Source organism: Protobothrops mucrosquamatus, unplaced genomic scaffold (assembly GCF_001527695.2).
Source record: "Protobothrops mucrosquamatus isolate PMUCROS unplaced genomic scaffold, P.Mucros_1.0 scaffold294, whole genome shotgun sequence".
NCBI classification, from domain to species: Eukaryota; Metazoa; Chordata; class Lepidosauria; order Squamata; family Viperidae; genus Protobothrops; species Protobothrops mucrosquamatus.
The window spans coordinates 376977-393785 of record NW_015386638.1 but is presented as its reverse complement, the minus strand read 5'-3'; the positions used below and the strand labels follow the sequence as shown (position 1 = coordinate 393785).

The window sequence follows — 16809 nt, the reverse complement described above, 5'->3', positions numbered from 1 at the left end:
GCAGAGAATGGAGATCTAAAGTACTGCAAGATCATGCGAGATCAGTAGTGCAAGATCTCGCACTAATGATCTCACATGATTTCACAGTACTTTAGGCCTCTGTTCTCTGCAAACGGAGGCTTGGACGAGATCTGCAGCAAAAGGCTTTGCAAACGGAGGGAAGGCCTGAAACACCAAAGCCTTCCCTCCATTTGTAAAGCTTTTTGCCATCTTTGCAAAAAGCTTTTGCTGCCAAGAATGGAGGCCGGGTGGGCAGAAACAATCGAGATGGGACCTGGCTATCTGACGGACTGGCTATCATGCAGATCTTTACAGTTAATAAACTGCATCTTGAATTTCACCTGGAAGCCAGCTGGTAAACAGTGAAGCAATGAAGTTATATGGGCATAACATGCTGCTCCCATCATTGCCTGCACTGCTGCATTCTGGACTAGCTGTAGCTTCTATATCATCATCAAAGGCAGCTCTACTAGACCTCATTACATTAATCCAGGGAACAGGTAAGCATAACATGATTTACTGATTGAAGAGCTTTTTAGCCCAGGGGAGGATGTGCAAAAGATATATATACAGAAATTAAAAAAAGTATTCTATTCCCCAACAATAAGTAACATAAATCCTATGAGTCCCTTTCCCGATACCTCTGGTTCCCCATCTCATCTTTGAATAATAAAGGGATTTTTTTTCTAATTAAATAGAATTCCTCAATGGCAGAACTTCAAATGTACTGGAAAAGTTCTTAAAAATTCAATGAGATATTCAGAGATGGATTTGCCTTGAGAGTAACTGACTGCATTAGAACAGTTAAACATCAGGAGCTGACTACAGGAAATATTTTATGACATTTTGTTATGTCATAGAATACCTTATGATAATTTTTATGTCATAAATTGTTCTATAAAATTTGCCAAATTTCAATTCCATAGTGTTATGTATCCCAGGTTTTGGATGCATTCTGTAAGTTATCCATGGGTACCTGGGTTAAAAAGGTTTTGCCCTACAATGAACTATTTTGTCCAGTTACAAACCTGAGAGTTTTCGTACTATATAGATTGGGCTGACTTGGTTAGAGAAAACCAAATTGAAGTTTAAGTGTTTCGTGCAAGTGAGGGTAGAAAGGAACAATTTTCTCAGCATGCCTTCTGATAAATAATTTTTTTGTGATTGGATATGTTTGTCATAACAGCCATTTTCAGCAACCTCTCCCATGATAATCACTTTATAACAACATCCTAACATTTTTTCAAAATTTCAGATATGTCCCTTTTTAAAAAGAATTAATTATAATTATTCTAGGACACACTATCAATTCTCAAACACTGTTTGTTTATGGTCCCCCTATGAGCCTCATTTACCTCTCTAATCCCCATCATAGTCACACCTGGAAAAAAGCTACTTTACCATCTGCACTGTATCTTAGTCATATTGTATTGTACTATACAATATATCTTTATATTATAAAGATGAAGTATGCAGTAGCTAACGAAAACAACTCTATGCAACCATAATTGTGTAATAGCAAACAACATTCTTAAACACATAAAATGACTTAACAGCAACATAAGGTCACCTAGAAATACAGTATGGCCCACTGGGGGCCCTTATGGTCCATATCTACTCTAGTTTAGAATAGGGGTTCCCAACCCCCGGTCCGTGGACCGGCACCAGTCCATGGCATGCCAGAAACGGCTGCATAAACAAGCAAAGCCCTATCTGTGGGATGCAGGCAGCCCACCAAACTACTCTCCCTTTGGTCCACGGAAAAACCTCTCTCTAAAGAACTGGTCCCTGGTGCCGAAATAGTTGAGAACCACTGCTCTACAACAGGGCTTTTCAACCAGTGGTACGGGTACCACCTGTGGTACATTGGCACCTGGCAGGTGGTACGTGACCATCCTAGCAAAGTGGTTTTTAATATTTTTTAATATTTAATAGTTTTTAATATTTTTAAATATTATGGTATCGCTGTTTTATTAATGTGCCTGTTCACCGCCCTGAGTCCCGCAAGGGAGAAGGGCGGTATATAAATCAAATAAATTGAAATTGAAATTGGTAGCTGGGGAGGGGAATGAGCTGAACTGGTGGCAGCACCGCACAAGCATGAGCGAGAGATGGCTGGAGCTGCAGGGCTGTCAGGGCTCAGCGGAAGCGCCATGATCAGTGCTGCATTCCAGCTGATCAGCGCTTCTTCGGGGCTGTCAGGGCTCAGTGGAAGTGCCAGGATCAGTGCCAGGCTCCAACTGAAGCTCGGTGCTGATCCTGGTGCTTCTGCTGAGCCCTGAAGAAGCACCAATCAGTTGGAATGTTGCAACATCTCCAGGGTCTTATGATTGGCAACTGATTCATATTTATGATGGTCACAGTGTCCCAGGGTCATGTGAAGTGACCAAAACCTGCTGTAACCACCCAGCAGGCGGGCGGAATAAAAACCAAACACCCTCACCCCACCTCCGCTGCCAATCCTCAACAACAATGTTCACAACAATGAAAACCTCGGACAGGAGGAAGAGCGCCGCCGGGTGGGCAGGCGTCTTGCTCGGCTGTGGCTTGGGGGGCACTTTTTTTCAGTGCCATTGTAACGTCAAACAGTCACTAAGCGAACTGTTGTAAGTCAAGGACTACCTGTACTTTATCACTTTTTCTCTCTCTCTTTTTTTTGGGTCATCAAGTTTTTGACACCTTGCTAGGCAACTGGTGGTACTCGGATATTGCCATATCCTAAAAGTGGTACAATGGGTGAAAAGGTTGAAAAGCCCTGCTCTAGAACACTGAAAACATATATTGCTAAAGAAAATTAAAGATTCTATTTAGAATCTATGAATACATAAATAAAATTAAGAGAGCATAAACTCACAATATCCTCGTGTTATTTTGTAAAACAGACAAAAAAACCCCTCCATGTTAGTATATCACAAAATTTAGCTATGAAATCAAAGAATTCAATCCCTCACCTGTTTAGTTAAATTTAATATATCTTCCATTGAATTAATATAATACAAATGAACTTACACAATTTGTTACTAAATGTAGTTTATCTATCTACTTAGATGGTTTTAAAAGAGAACAGTCTCACATGAACTTTTCTATTACTGCAATAATTCATGATTATTTAATGAAACTCCTATGTTTAAAAATAATGTGCTTTTGAATATTGCTTGCTAGGAGGCAAACATGGCAGTGCTATTGGCTTCATCTCTTATAATTTTCTGCAAACTACAACTAGAAAAAGAAAACTGGAGTTATCAGATCCTAGCCTCTTATCCTCCTAATTTAAAAGTGCTTCACTTTGCCCTGATTAAGTTCTTTTGTTAGCTAGAGGTTTAGACGTTTAATTGATAATGATGAATATAATAGTAGTACAATTTAATTATAAACTTTTTAGACAACTTGTCACAAATATTTAAAATAACTGAGAGCTAAAATTAAAATACAATCTTTTGCCTTTTTAAACATTACGAGTTATAATTTCTTTCCTCAACATGTACTAACCTTCTTAAAAAGAATACCATATTGGCTTATTTAGCAACGGTTCACAGTTACAATGGTGATGAAAAAGTAACTTTGCAACCAATTATCCTATTTACTATCTTTGTAGGTTCTTAAAGCAAAGGAAAGCTGAAGTAGGATCATAAACATAGCCGCGGTTTTACTTAACAACTGAGTTGCTGGTCTCAGTTGTGGTCTCTAAACAAAGACTACCTATAAAGCTTTTCCAGACTGATTATCTTAATCCGTGCTGCTTATAGTATTAGCTATCAGACCAGTGTTAATTATTATTCATTTTTCCCAGCACAAAATTAAAATAAGAACACATACCTGGCTACGGCTTCACTGTACACAAAACCAGCATCTGCTCTCTTTACAATTTCAAAGCAGAGATCTGCACCATCCATACTGCATACAAAAAGTATTGAAAAAGTATTTATGAAACATGAAACTGACTTTCAAAGTAATGTTAATATTCAGAAATGTACATTGTTAGAAGACAAGAAAAACATACAGACTTTATAGTGCAATCACTAACCAGTGATTTCATCTCGAAACACAATACAATTTTGGAGAAACGGTCTCAAATAGAAAGAGTTACTGGCATTTCTAAATTCTTAAATGCAAAATTTCTGAAAAGTTTGGCTTTTCTCTTCTCAGAACCTCCCGTCCCAAATGAATGGATATTGGAAATCCATTATTAACTTCCGTATGTATTCTCCCATATTAAAGGTGGGGTAAGTGTAAAGTAATATTTGGACTAGGAAGATATATATCACTGCATGATAGTGCACTATTTTGGTACTACTTCACATGATTGTAATGAGATAAAAAAGCCCTGAGTTACAGAAACAGAATGAACATGTAATTGAATAACATCAAGAAGAACAGGTTAGGGTTCTGCCATTTACTGTTTCCAAAATCACCTGGAAGGCTGCGATCATTGCTCTCAGTTTGTGCCACCTGAGATAACTGCTTCATTTAATCAATGACAAAGCTGTTTGAACTTAATAAATTGTAGTATTGGTAAAATATGATGGAAAATAAAAAGATCCACAGTAATATGTAATATTGCCTACAAGATTATCTTGGTAATTACAGAGACATACAATTAGTCCTTGATTGACAACCATTTTAAACAGACTGATAAGATACAAGAATATTCTTATGGGATAGTTCCCTGGATTTTCTTTTTCAAATTACATATTGTATATGAAGGCAGAGATTTTAATTTCCTCAACTTAAACTTAAACAGGGCTTATATTCTGATTACTAGTGCTTTGTGGAATCTCAATAATCCATCTTAAAAATGATTATTGGCACTTTTAGAAAGTTATTACTTGATACTCTTAATATCCTGGCACTTTACTCCAGTGGAAAGATTCTCCTACACCTAATTGTGACTAGCTGCAAGACATGTTTGTATCTTACATATGAGCTGGCATTTTATCAAAGTTGTAGAAATGTATGGACTTCCAGTTGGGCGAAAAATGGCGACTTGAGCACTTCTTCAGTAATAATGAGAGACAACACCAAAGTTGATTGGGATTCAGAAGGGATCCCAAAATCTGAAGTTTTCCAGATGCAGGGAGAAACTTATTTATTGTCCATGTGATCATTCCTTGCAAGAAGACCACAAAACAGTGATTTTGCGGTCCCTAGTAACTTGTGTGGCTGGTCTTACATCAGGTTGGAAGAAAAATGGACACTAAAACTGACCCCCTCCTATTTCTAAAGCACTTTTTAAAAATTGTTAATAGAAGAGAAGCTTTCTTTAGAGATAGATGTGTATTTCTTTTGGAGCTTTTCAGCATTTAGTGGGCTACAATTTGAAAGTTTAACTTCGATATTGAGTTGATTGGTACAGTAAAAAACCCAAAGTGTTTGGAACATGGGAAGTTTTGATTTTTTTCTCCTAAAATGTAAGGGTATTTATTAATGGGTGTTCAAAACTTACTTTGACAAACCTGCACCTATGGAACTGAAGTTTGGAATTTCTGTGGTGGTTGATCATGAGAATGCTGCTTGTTTTAATACCTAGCCCTCTGCTGATTGAAAAGGAGTTGTGAATAATATAAACTGAGAAATTTCAATTTCTTTTTCTACTTCCAGAGGTGCAACTCATTTTTTTTTACCCAGCTAGTTTGTACATTAGTTTGGACACTAGGTGCTGTTGTAACTTATTTTTTCTATGGGTTTCCAAATTGAAAAGGAGGTCAAATACTTGGGAGTTACAACAACAAATACAAATTGTATGTTGTTTCAGAATAACAATGTTAAGGTATACAAGAATATTAAAAAGAATTTACTTAAGTGGGGTAAATTAAAATGAATGTGTTACCCAAGATGTTATTCCAGACAGAAACCAAGATAGACTCTGGATACATCATTTAATTTTAAACAATGGCAAAAAGATATTTCTGATGGCAAAAGTATATTTCTAAGTTTGTATACACACACACACACACACACACATACATATACACATACATACACACACACAATGTTTCTGTTTTATATACAATTATTTCAACAATTTCCCTTTTTTCAGTTTATCTGTATTTTTTAACTCTTATTCTATTTTTGTATTTGGTTATGTTTTACTCTTTCACATTAAAGGTTAAAATTATATAATTTTAAAAACATGTATTTTCCAATTGAACTGATTGCTTTGCTAAAAAACTATGGTTAGAAGGATAGTTATCATCTACATTTTTGAAAAAAATAAACACTGCAGGTTTGCATTTCTTATTTATTTATTTTTTAAAAAATATTTCCATCTCATTTGCTACATGAAATTAATTCACGTCTAGGTAAGACAGAATTAAGAACAGAGTTAAAAAAATATAACAAATGTTTAAATCCACCATTAAAAATATACACCTTTAAAACATCAATTGAGCAGAAAGATAAGACTTACTTGGAAGATTGATCTAAAGCACCTTTATGGACTGGCCTATATTAAGAATAAGTAACCTAACCAAGAGAGGTCAAGAACATGGCCTGACACATGGTCCAGAAATGGTTTCGCCTAATGCAGCATGAAAAGCTGACATAATGTACCCATTATCCTCTGAACATTTAAGTAATAAAGTTCAGTCAATGAGTATCCCATATTGCATATGCGTCAGAAGGAGTGCAATTCCAACTAATATTGGACAAATTATTAAATTGAATTCACACTCACCTCACTAAGAATGTCTTTTTTGTGTTTAACTTTAGTTTTTAATGAAGCTCATTCAAATCAGAATTGCCTCCAGAGATCTGTTTATGTCATCTAGAGACATATAATTTGGGTTAAATAAAGTATACACATATTGATAACACCCCATACAAGTGCCTAAGAAACCACCGCAGCAATTTCAGGGAAAGAGAATGGATTCCTGAGAGTTCCTATAGAAAAGCATTTATGGCATCAAAAAGCATCTTGTAAAAAAAAAAATGTTTCCCCAAACACATTCTTTCTAGGCAAATATCAGATCAACAGAATAAAAAGTAGCCAAACTAAGAGAGATGCACTTTTCCTGTCTAATTTCCAGCATAATTTACCCACAGGAGCAAAATACTGTTTCAGACATAAGACCTGAAATAAGTCCAGTTTACTTTACAAATTCCTATTTCTTGTGCCCAGCTCAGAATTAATACGGAGTTAGTTTAAGAGTTTTATGCTAGTAACATTTATCTTTTCTTTAATATTTAAAAATATGAAAAATATAAATAACTTACCTACATTCCTATAAATCAAAATGTTAAAGATTATTCTGGTTGAAAAATGTATATGTTCACATGCGTTTATATGTTCACAATCACTCATATTTTACAAATGTGACAAATTATCACTATATTTTTGCTATTTAAAATATATTTGGGGGGCCAATCTCAGCCTCTTCCTATTAATAGGATGATCTTGGTATGCTTTATCTATATTAAAAATTCTGTACATGAAAGAAAACTGAGCCCTTAAGAATAGTGATCATATTCGCCAGAACAATCCTATATATTTATACTCAGAAGTAGAGTTATAGAAGTAAAAGGTGAATATATCTATTTAGGCTCTGAAATCGACTCTCTGATAATGGCATAATATTAGTAATTATTTGATTAGTCCTCCTAATAATGAAAACTAATTTCTTCCCAAATAATTAGTGGTATTTTTTTATTATTTCTAGAATGAAAATTGTACTAACCATAAATTTAAAAACAAAACTTGGTGGAAAGAAAATGTTCAACCCAGCAAAATATTACTAACAAAGATACTTTAAAAAAAAAAAAAGAACACATTTACATCAATTTAAAATCAGTAAGTAACATATTGAAGTAACAAGCCCCAATCTGGCAGAAGAGGCATGTATGGACCCCATTAGTTAAAGATTTTGGTTGGCAGGATCTAGGAGTAAAGCCTTTTCTGTGTGATCCCTCCCCTTTGGAATATCTTACTTCTGGAGGCAAGGTCCGCTCCTCCTACCTTTTTGGCCTTATGCTGATTCTGTCAGTTGGTTTGGGGCCCTGATAAGAATGCTTTATGCTGGAGGTGGATAGTGGATTAATAGGGAAGATCCCATTACCGTATCGTTTGTGCTCTTGGTTTTTACTTTTTTTATTCTTGTTAATTAAGTATTTTATTTATAATTTTATTGTAAGTCATCCAGAGTTGCTTTGGATAGTGAGATGGGTGACACATCAATTTCATAAACAAACAAATAAATAAATATAATCAGCATAAGGAAATACATTCTACAGTATATATATATATGAAGAATTGATGTAGGTTTTCTTCCCCAAAAATGTATTAAGCATTTCCTGAAAAATAAATCACGCCTAGGACTAGGCCTCTTATCTAGATATATAATTCTAGATTATATATGTGGAATTCCTCTGTTCTGCAATGTGCCTGGCAAGTTAAGAAACAGTAGCTATATATTAGTGGCATTATGTAGGCAGTAAGGAAAAAAACTTGCATTCAAAACAACATCTGGATGTGGGTGTAAGTTAAGAGGGGCTCAAGGTTTGTTTAACTTTTTACTATGTTTGGGGAAGTGATTTTGTTTGAATGAGGGTCATGATTGTCCTTGATCAGCAAGGGATGTTAGTTTAGTCCTGCCTGTGGTGGAATCACCAGCAGAATAGGAGAAGGCTCCTCTTGTAAACAGTAAACAGTAATGTAAAGAGACATTCCATTTGTTTGGGGGAGGAAATGTCTGAGGCCAAACACTTAGGTCTATATCTGCCTTTCCCAAAGGAAGGCAGATATCTGTTGAGATTCTTGTAATCTGCTTTGGCCTATCCCCATGTGTTTCTGGTTGCTTGCGCCTGACAGCGTCCCCACTAACACCCACGATGCTTAAGTAGCCCTCTAAGATGCAGAGACATTGATGCTTGAGGTCACAATGAGAACAGGCCCAAGACTGAATCTGGAGGAATTGGAAGCAATGGTGGAGGTCCTGTGAGTACCAGAGCCAGTGCCAGTAGAGCCAGTGGAACTAAGAGAATGCAGGACAACATACCTGGTGCTGGCATGAACATGCGGGAGCCTGATTTGGGCCAAGGGGTCACTTAGAACTAATAGAGTCTGACATGCCACAGAGAAATCTATGGTTTGATGTGGCATGGCTTCTAGGCCAACTGAATGCAGTAAGACTGGTGGTAGATAAGGAAGGGCTGGTGGCTAGCAAGGGGAGATTGACTATGTTAATGTGAGAAAATTTAATGCATTAAATGAATATAGATTAAATTTAGATTAAATACACAAGTGACAGATTATAATGCAAAAATAATAGGCTGACATAGTTTTATCACATAGAGAATTATATAAAAAAAGAATGAATGGATTAAGAGGAAGGGGAAGACTGAGATGCGTGAATGAATGATACAAATGATATCCTCAAAGAAAAAGGTAAGTAGATTAAAAGACAAAAGGCAGTCTATGAAGTGGTGCGTGTTATGGTTTGCAAGGAGAGATAGTGATGTATAGCAAATGTTAGTATAACCTATTTTTAACTACAGATTGGTTTCAATTAGTGAGGTTAACAAATCCCATGAAATAATTATGTTATTTGAATTCACACTTTTCAAAGTGATCTTTCTATAGAAAATATGAAAATTTGTTCCAGCTTGAGAGATAACTTTTAGACACAAATTTAATAGTATATTAATGAAATATTACAGAAATGAATAAAAATATACTTATACTTTAATTTTATGGTTAACAAAGTCATAGCAATTATAGAAAGCAAAGTAAAAACAAAAAAAATCTAAATATCGTTCCTAAAGATAAGCGTACAGTGACAAAAACACCTTTATTGTCTCTCAAATATTTTAGCAGCATAGACCAAACTGTTTTTCTTTAAAACTTCATACAAATACTGGTAGATGCAAAGTGATGTATTTACATTTCTGCAAATTTGCATGCTTTGATCAATGTTAGGGTCAGTATCCATGTTTTGCCATAATGTTTTGTTTTCTCAAAAGATATTTTCTAATTCCTTGAGAATGAATTCACTTGCACATTATTTTCTTTTGACAATATCTTACTTTCCTTATGGACTAGCATTAACCTCACATAGATTGAAATTTGGATTGCATTACACATGACCTGGCTACCTGTATTCCTTTTCCTTATTTCGTATTTTCAGGTTTTTTAGTTTTCTTACCATATTCTGCACTCATTCTGAAAACCTTTGAAAACCTAGCTTTGATCCCCAACCTAGGCTTGGGATGATTATCAAGCCTCTATTGTTTTTCTGCTCTGTGGGTTAGTTTTTTTTCTGGATGTTCATTCTCACCTCGTCTTTATTTGTTATTACTTTTAAAATGTAAGCTGGGATTTGGGTTGCTGGAATGGAATGGGATAGGATAGGATAAGATAAGGCAAGAAAACACAATATAAAAGTGTATCTTTCCCTTAGTATAGTATTCAATACTAATTTAAAGAACATTATTCACTTCCCTAACTGATCACATTATTCTCCTCTGGCCAGACATAACAATAGTAGTTACAATTTGAACAGAATATGCAAATAATTATTACACATAATACACATACTTATTTATGCACACATATACACATGTACAAATTACAATGTGAAAAACCATACTTGGCATTCTAGAAGAACTGAAAATCTCAACAAAATATGAGGAATTTAAAACTTACAATTCAAAAACCATATATAGCATTCCATCAGAACTGTAGGTCTCCAAAAGTTCAACAATGTGAGGATGTTTCAGCATGTGACAGATACTTGCTTCCCTCTTCAGATCTGTTTGAAGACAATAATTTCTGTATCATTAAATATTATAACAAAGTAACAAGAATGATATATTCCTAATTAAATTCTTATAATTAAATATTTCCTGTAACATTGGTTTTAAATGTTTACAAAAGCTTTGACAATTGAATATTAACTATTAATATATACAGTATAGCTATTTTATGGCAATTCAATACGTAATACACAATGGCATAATATAAATATTAACTAGCACATGCATAAGAAATTAAGAAGATAAATGAGATTACTGTCTAGCACAGTGATGGCGAACCTTTTAGAGACTGAGTGCCCAAACTGCAACTGCCCACTGGATGGGCGTGGCTGTGGTGGTCATGGCAGATTGGGTGGGTGTGGTCAAGGTGGGCGTGATCACCTCGATGTTGCTCATGCCTGTGGGGGGCGAGCAGGGTTGGGGGGGATCCAGGGGGTCTCTGGCAGGTAAGGCGGTGGGCAAGAGGCTTGTCCTGCGGGGTGAGGCGAGGCGAGGCAAGGCGAGGCAAGGCAGGGCGGGAGTGCCATTGTCATAGGGCAAGGTGAGGCAGGGGCCAGGGCGGCTGCTGCCTGACACCATCAGCCCCTGCACACAGAGGCCAGCGAGTGCATGGGTGCTGGGACCTCGGCGAGTTAGCGGGCAGCTGGTTGAAGAGGGATGGTTGCCATCTCTGGGGCATGGCGTGTGTGCCCACAGAGAGGGCTCTGAGTGCCACCTCTGGCACGTGTGCCATACGTTCGCCACCACTGGTCTAGCACATAGGCCTGGCTAAGAAAAAGTGCCATTAGCGTTCTTCAGTGAGTTCCCATTTTTTTCCAATTTTTTGAATCCCCTAACACAGGGATAGGCAACCTTGGCTCTTTTATGAATTGTGGACTTCAACTCCCAGAATTCTTGAGCCAGCATGGCTCAGCTTGGAAACCTTTCCCTTTCCCCTCAGCATGGCTGGCTCAGGAATTCTGGGAGTTGAAGTCCACGAGTCATAAAAGAGCCAAGGTTGCCTACCACTACCCTAACAGAATAAGAGGTTTTCTGGTTTTGTTTTTCAGTGCATCAGTTATCTTAGCTATCTATCCAACATATATATCTACCTCTAAATGGTTGTTGTTTTACAGTGTAAGATAGTCCTCAAATTACAATCATTTGTAAAATGAGTTATGATGGTCCTCACTCTTATGACTGTCATAGTATCTTGGCAACTGGCATGTATTTATGATGGTTGCAGCATCCTGGGATCATGTGATCACTATCTGTGATCTTCCCAGCCATCTTCTGACAAGCAAAGTCAATGCAGGAAGCTAGAGTTACTTAACAAAAGTGGCAAAAAATGCTTGTACAATTAACTGCCTTGCTTAGCAACAGAAATTCTGATCCCAAGTTTGGTCATAAATTGAGACTACCTGTACATATTTATATATATACATGTAGGATTACTAGAATATCATGGATTTAAATACTCAGTCACACTAAATTTTTAAGTAATCAGCTTGCTACAGATGTAAAAAATCTACCTAAATCAATGGAAAGGACAAATTCATCATTATGTCTATGTAAAACTGTCATACAGTGATACAGTGTTATGTATTTTTCAACAGTAGCAACATGGTGGCTTCTTTGCTTTGTGGTTTTCAAATACTTGGGAATATTTTATTTTACTCCACCACAATCAACATCAGCCACAGCACCGGTACATTCTCAGTAAATCAACTGCTCTGTAGAAGTCCAACCTTGTATCAATTCAGGATCTTTGGGAGAAGATACAGGCAATCCTCAACTTATGAGCATTTGTTTAACATTAATTTGAAGTTATGACAGTAGTGAACAAAGTGATCCCAAAGTTACAACCATTGCACCACCCTCATGGTCACGTGATAGTGATTTGAGCACTTAGCAACTGGTTCACATTTATGATGGTTTGTAGTATCCTGCAATCAGATGATCACAATTTGTGAACTTCTTAGCCTATTTCTGACGAAGTCAATGGATGTGCTTAACTGCATGATTCACTTAATGACCATGTGAATTAGTTAATGTCCATGGCAAAAAAAGTAGTAAAATTGGATGTAAGATGCCTTAATGATTGTACCACTTAATAATGAATTTCCCAGTCCCAATTATTATCAGAAGTTGAGGACTATCTATAAACTATATGTGATCCAGCACAAATATATGTAGTCCCTGACAGAGTAGCACATTATTCACATTAATCAACCAATTCTACTCACTGGACAAATAATACATTTCTTAGGAAACTGAGATGCATAATGCTTATCCTGAACCTGACTGCTTAACTCATATTTTTTGTATTTCCCTCTCCCTTTTCCCCACACCACAGAATTTCCTTTTTTGCAGGTGGGACAGATTGCTTTAACAAGCTATCTCTTCCTAAACTGCTTTTTTTTGCCGATTAGTTAATTAGCATCTTTGCGGCTTGCACTGCTATCTGAAATTGCCACGATTCTAATCAATTTCATCCCAAAAGCTTTCTTTTCTAAGCAGCCAGGATCACCATGCCATTTCTTTCAATGCATATTCTCCATTGTTTGCTCGCTTATTCTTTTGTAATCTCTTCCTTTCCAATGAGTATAAATATAAACATTGTTTCCCCTTGGTAATTATCCCAGAACTAAGGTGAGGATTCCAAAGGGTGGGGAGAGTGGGGAAAAAGATTTGTATGATTTACATATTTTTCCCAGCTTCCTCATGAGTCGAGTATCAGAACATGAAATTTCTCTGCCATTAGGGCTCACCCAGCTGACTTGGGTCGTATCCTGCTGATACTGTAAATATTTAGGGCAACTTATTAATTAAGCTTTTTAAAGCTTTATTAAAGTCCTAGAGTTTCCGTTGGTGTTCTCCTTCTTTGGCATCTATCCTGCAAATTCTAAATTAAATGTTGACATGCAGATTAACACAAACAATATTACGTCCAGGATTCCTGTTTCAGGAACGGTAAATGATGCCACTGACTACTGAAATCTTTTAGTAGTCTACAGTATTTACATTTTAATCTGTTAAACCAAAAAGAATTTAATATACCAAGTAAACCCCTATTCAAAATAATTTGTTTCAGAAAAAGCAATAGATAATCATCTCAATTAATAGGAATAGCATTTCAGAATTCTGCGATGGGTGGAAAGAAAGCAAGACCCTAAGTTACAGGGAGATGAATCCACTCCAATGAACTTTCTTGAATGACCTCAATTATCAAATACAATGGCTCAATGCAGTTCCAGCACTCTGTGATCATGCTACTCAAATTTAGTGGAAGAATAGTATTGTTTCTTTCTTTCTTTGCAAAAGGTGGGAATGGAAGCAGCAAACTCAGGGAAGGCAAACAACTCTTAAATTCACCCAAAAAAGAAAAAAAGATTATCCAACTCATGTCACTAATATTGGACTATTTGGTGTTGAATAATGGTGGCAATTTCGGCTGTTTGTCATTTGTTTGGCAGAAATTTAATGACAGAAATCCCCGTGACTTTTCTCATACTCACTGTTCAACACAAAGAATAGTTTGAATAAAAAAATCCCTTTCCTGTGATTGTACTGTGGCTTTCTGAAGGTTGGGAGTGACTACAAGGGGGAGACCACCAATACTTTAGATCATGGGTCCCCAACCCCTAGTCTGTGGACCGGTACCATGCCAGAAACTGGGCCATGCAAACAAGTGAAGCCCCATCTGTGGGACGCAGGCAGCATGCGAAACCGTGTCCCCTCTGGTCCACAGAAAAACCTTTCTCCAAGGAACCAGTCCCTGGTGCCCAAAAGATTGGGGGCCTCTGCTTTAAATGGGGCTTGCAAAGACAAAAATAGATGCTGATTCAAAATTCAGACAAATGAATATAAAAGTTTATCAATGTTGACTAGATATCTGGGAAAAGTAGATACCTGGTTAATAACTAAATTTATTCTTCTGAAATATAATAAATTAATAACAACTAGATGCAATTGTTTTGCTTCTGCAAATACTATTATAAATTGGAACTTTAAATCATATGGTCTGGACTTACACTATTATGCGGCTGATAGCTACAGGACTTTTAATATGACCACTGTTTCATTGCAGTTTCTGCAAAAGGCCTCTGACGCCTGGATCCAGCCTCAGGAGGCATGCGGAAGCATCCCCCAGCTTCGGTTCTGTTTTCTGTTGCAGAGAACAGAGGCCTAAAGTATCATAAGACCACGTGAGATCAGTAGCATGAGATCTCGCACCACAGATCTTGCGTGATCTTTTGTTACTTTAGGCCTCCATTCTCTGAACGCACCCAATGCCTCGAGCAGCCAAGAAAGTGAAGGATCTCGATCTTCGCAGGGTGAGTATTGAAGGCCTAGTGCCTAGGGAGACCCGGGGTGGGAGGGAATAAACAGGGTGAATGTTGCAGTTCTGCCACGGTCGTTCGTAAGGGTGAACGACTGCTGTGGGGCGGCAACATTCATAATGTCGGGACTTGCTCATAAGCACTAGGGGCGCTTATTGCGTAAGTTCGCTAAGGGAATGTTCGCAACTTGGAGATTATCTGTACCTACACTAGACTTTACTGTATGTTTTGGTAAAATGATTTTGTTCCCAGGTTTAAGTTGTTACATGGAAGATAAAGTATATTATATTCACTTTCTTCATACCATGCATTAACTTTCTAAGTAGTATATGATATATAAGCATATCTTCCTAAATTGTACTTAGAAAACCATGACAAAACCTGCAGGTTCTCCTCTCATACAAAAGGCAGTCTTACCCCTTGATATTTTTGAAGATCCTTTTTGAGTGAGGGCATAATTGGAAAAAAAAATCCCAATTTTCTCTAATAAAACAACAAAAAATCCAATATTTTTTTAAAAAAAACATTAATAAAATACGTAAACAAAAAGTTAAAATAATGAATCTATTAAGACAAGTGCACATTCATTCCAATCCTTTGTTTCTCCAAACTGTTTTAAAAACAAGAGTTCTATCAACAGAGCATTCCAGTTTGTATAGAAAATTGATTCTCATGTAAAAGAGTAAAGATTTGTCTTAATACTAGCAAATTTCAGTTTTTTTTAAAATCAAAAGACTTTCAAGAAGATTTTTTAAAAAGTTCATTCTCAGAATAAGACTACTGAATGTAGTGGTAAGTTAAAATAAAACTGAATAGGCAATGAGCCTTTTTGATTTCTCTTGTTTTTCTTACTTCTCTTGCTATTATATGAACTATTCAGGAGACAAGCCAGAATATATAACTGTTTTATTATGTTCATGGTTTAGTCTTTCTTCACCTCTTTTCTGATGATTGTCAGACCTAAGAAATTCCAGGTTTCTTAAGGTCCTCAGCTTATATTTTTTTATAGTAAAATTTAAATTATTTCTATTATATTATTATTCAAAGTTATTGTTCAGTTAATAAGCAAAACTATTGTATAATTATACTTTACATGCAATAAGTATATCAAACAATCATTTAGAGACTAAGCATACTATACAGATAGTCCCTGAGGTACGAACCTAATGTAGCCTGGCCATTAGGTTCGTATGTCAAAAATCAGACTTAATTTTACAAATTTTTAAAATCAAATTAATTAATTAAATCAAATGGGTTGTTAAATGAACAAAGATCTGACTTACTATTTCCTCAGATAGCTGCCATGCTAACTGAACTGGGAGGGTTTCCTGCCAGTGCCAATCAGCTGTTTCCGGTGAGCTGGCTCAGGAACTAAATTGCCTCCAAGCAGGGCTTGCAAGCCATCAGTTATTTAAAAAACAACAACACTGCTGCTAGCCAGCTCAAGTGTCTTCAGCTGTCCAGAGAGGGGTGGGGTTGGGGCTGCTGCTTTAATAAAAACCACTAGCTTAAGAGCCAACCAGGCAACCAGAGGGAGATGGGGGAGGGATTTGCAGAACTCTCAGCTTGCAATAATAACAGAGAGGAAACGGACCTTGAGGTCAGCTAGTCTAACCCACTGTTCTCACAAGAGTGTATATCTGATAAATGGCTACCCAGTCTCTTCTTAAAAGCTTCTAGTGATGGGGCACTCACAACTTCTGGAGGCAATTTAAATTTAAAACCTACAAACTACAGTAAT

The 16809-nt window shown here is 36.5% G+C and overlaps 1 protein-coding gene across 2 annotated transcripts in view; it reads right to left on the bottom strand.

Annotated features, from left to right (window-relative positions):
- CASK (calcium/calmodulin dependent serine protein kinase) overlaps positions 1 to 16809 on the bottom strand; it is a 176407-nt gene that overhangs the window by 103483 nt on the left and 56115 nt on the right. For both annotated transcript variants that reach the window (XM_015814899.1, XM_015814900.1), the window contains exons 3-4: positions 10637 to 10742; positions 3817 to 3894 (exon numbers count right to left, since the gene is read on the bottom strand). In XM_015814899.1, the coding sequence (XP_015670385.1) occupies positions 3817 to 3894; positions 10637 to 10742 (184 nt within the window). The remainder of the gene's footprint in view (positions 1 to 3816; positions 3895 to 10636; positions 10743 to 16809) is intronic.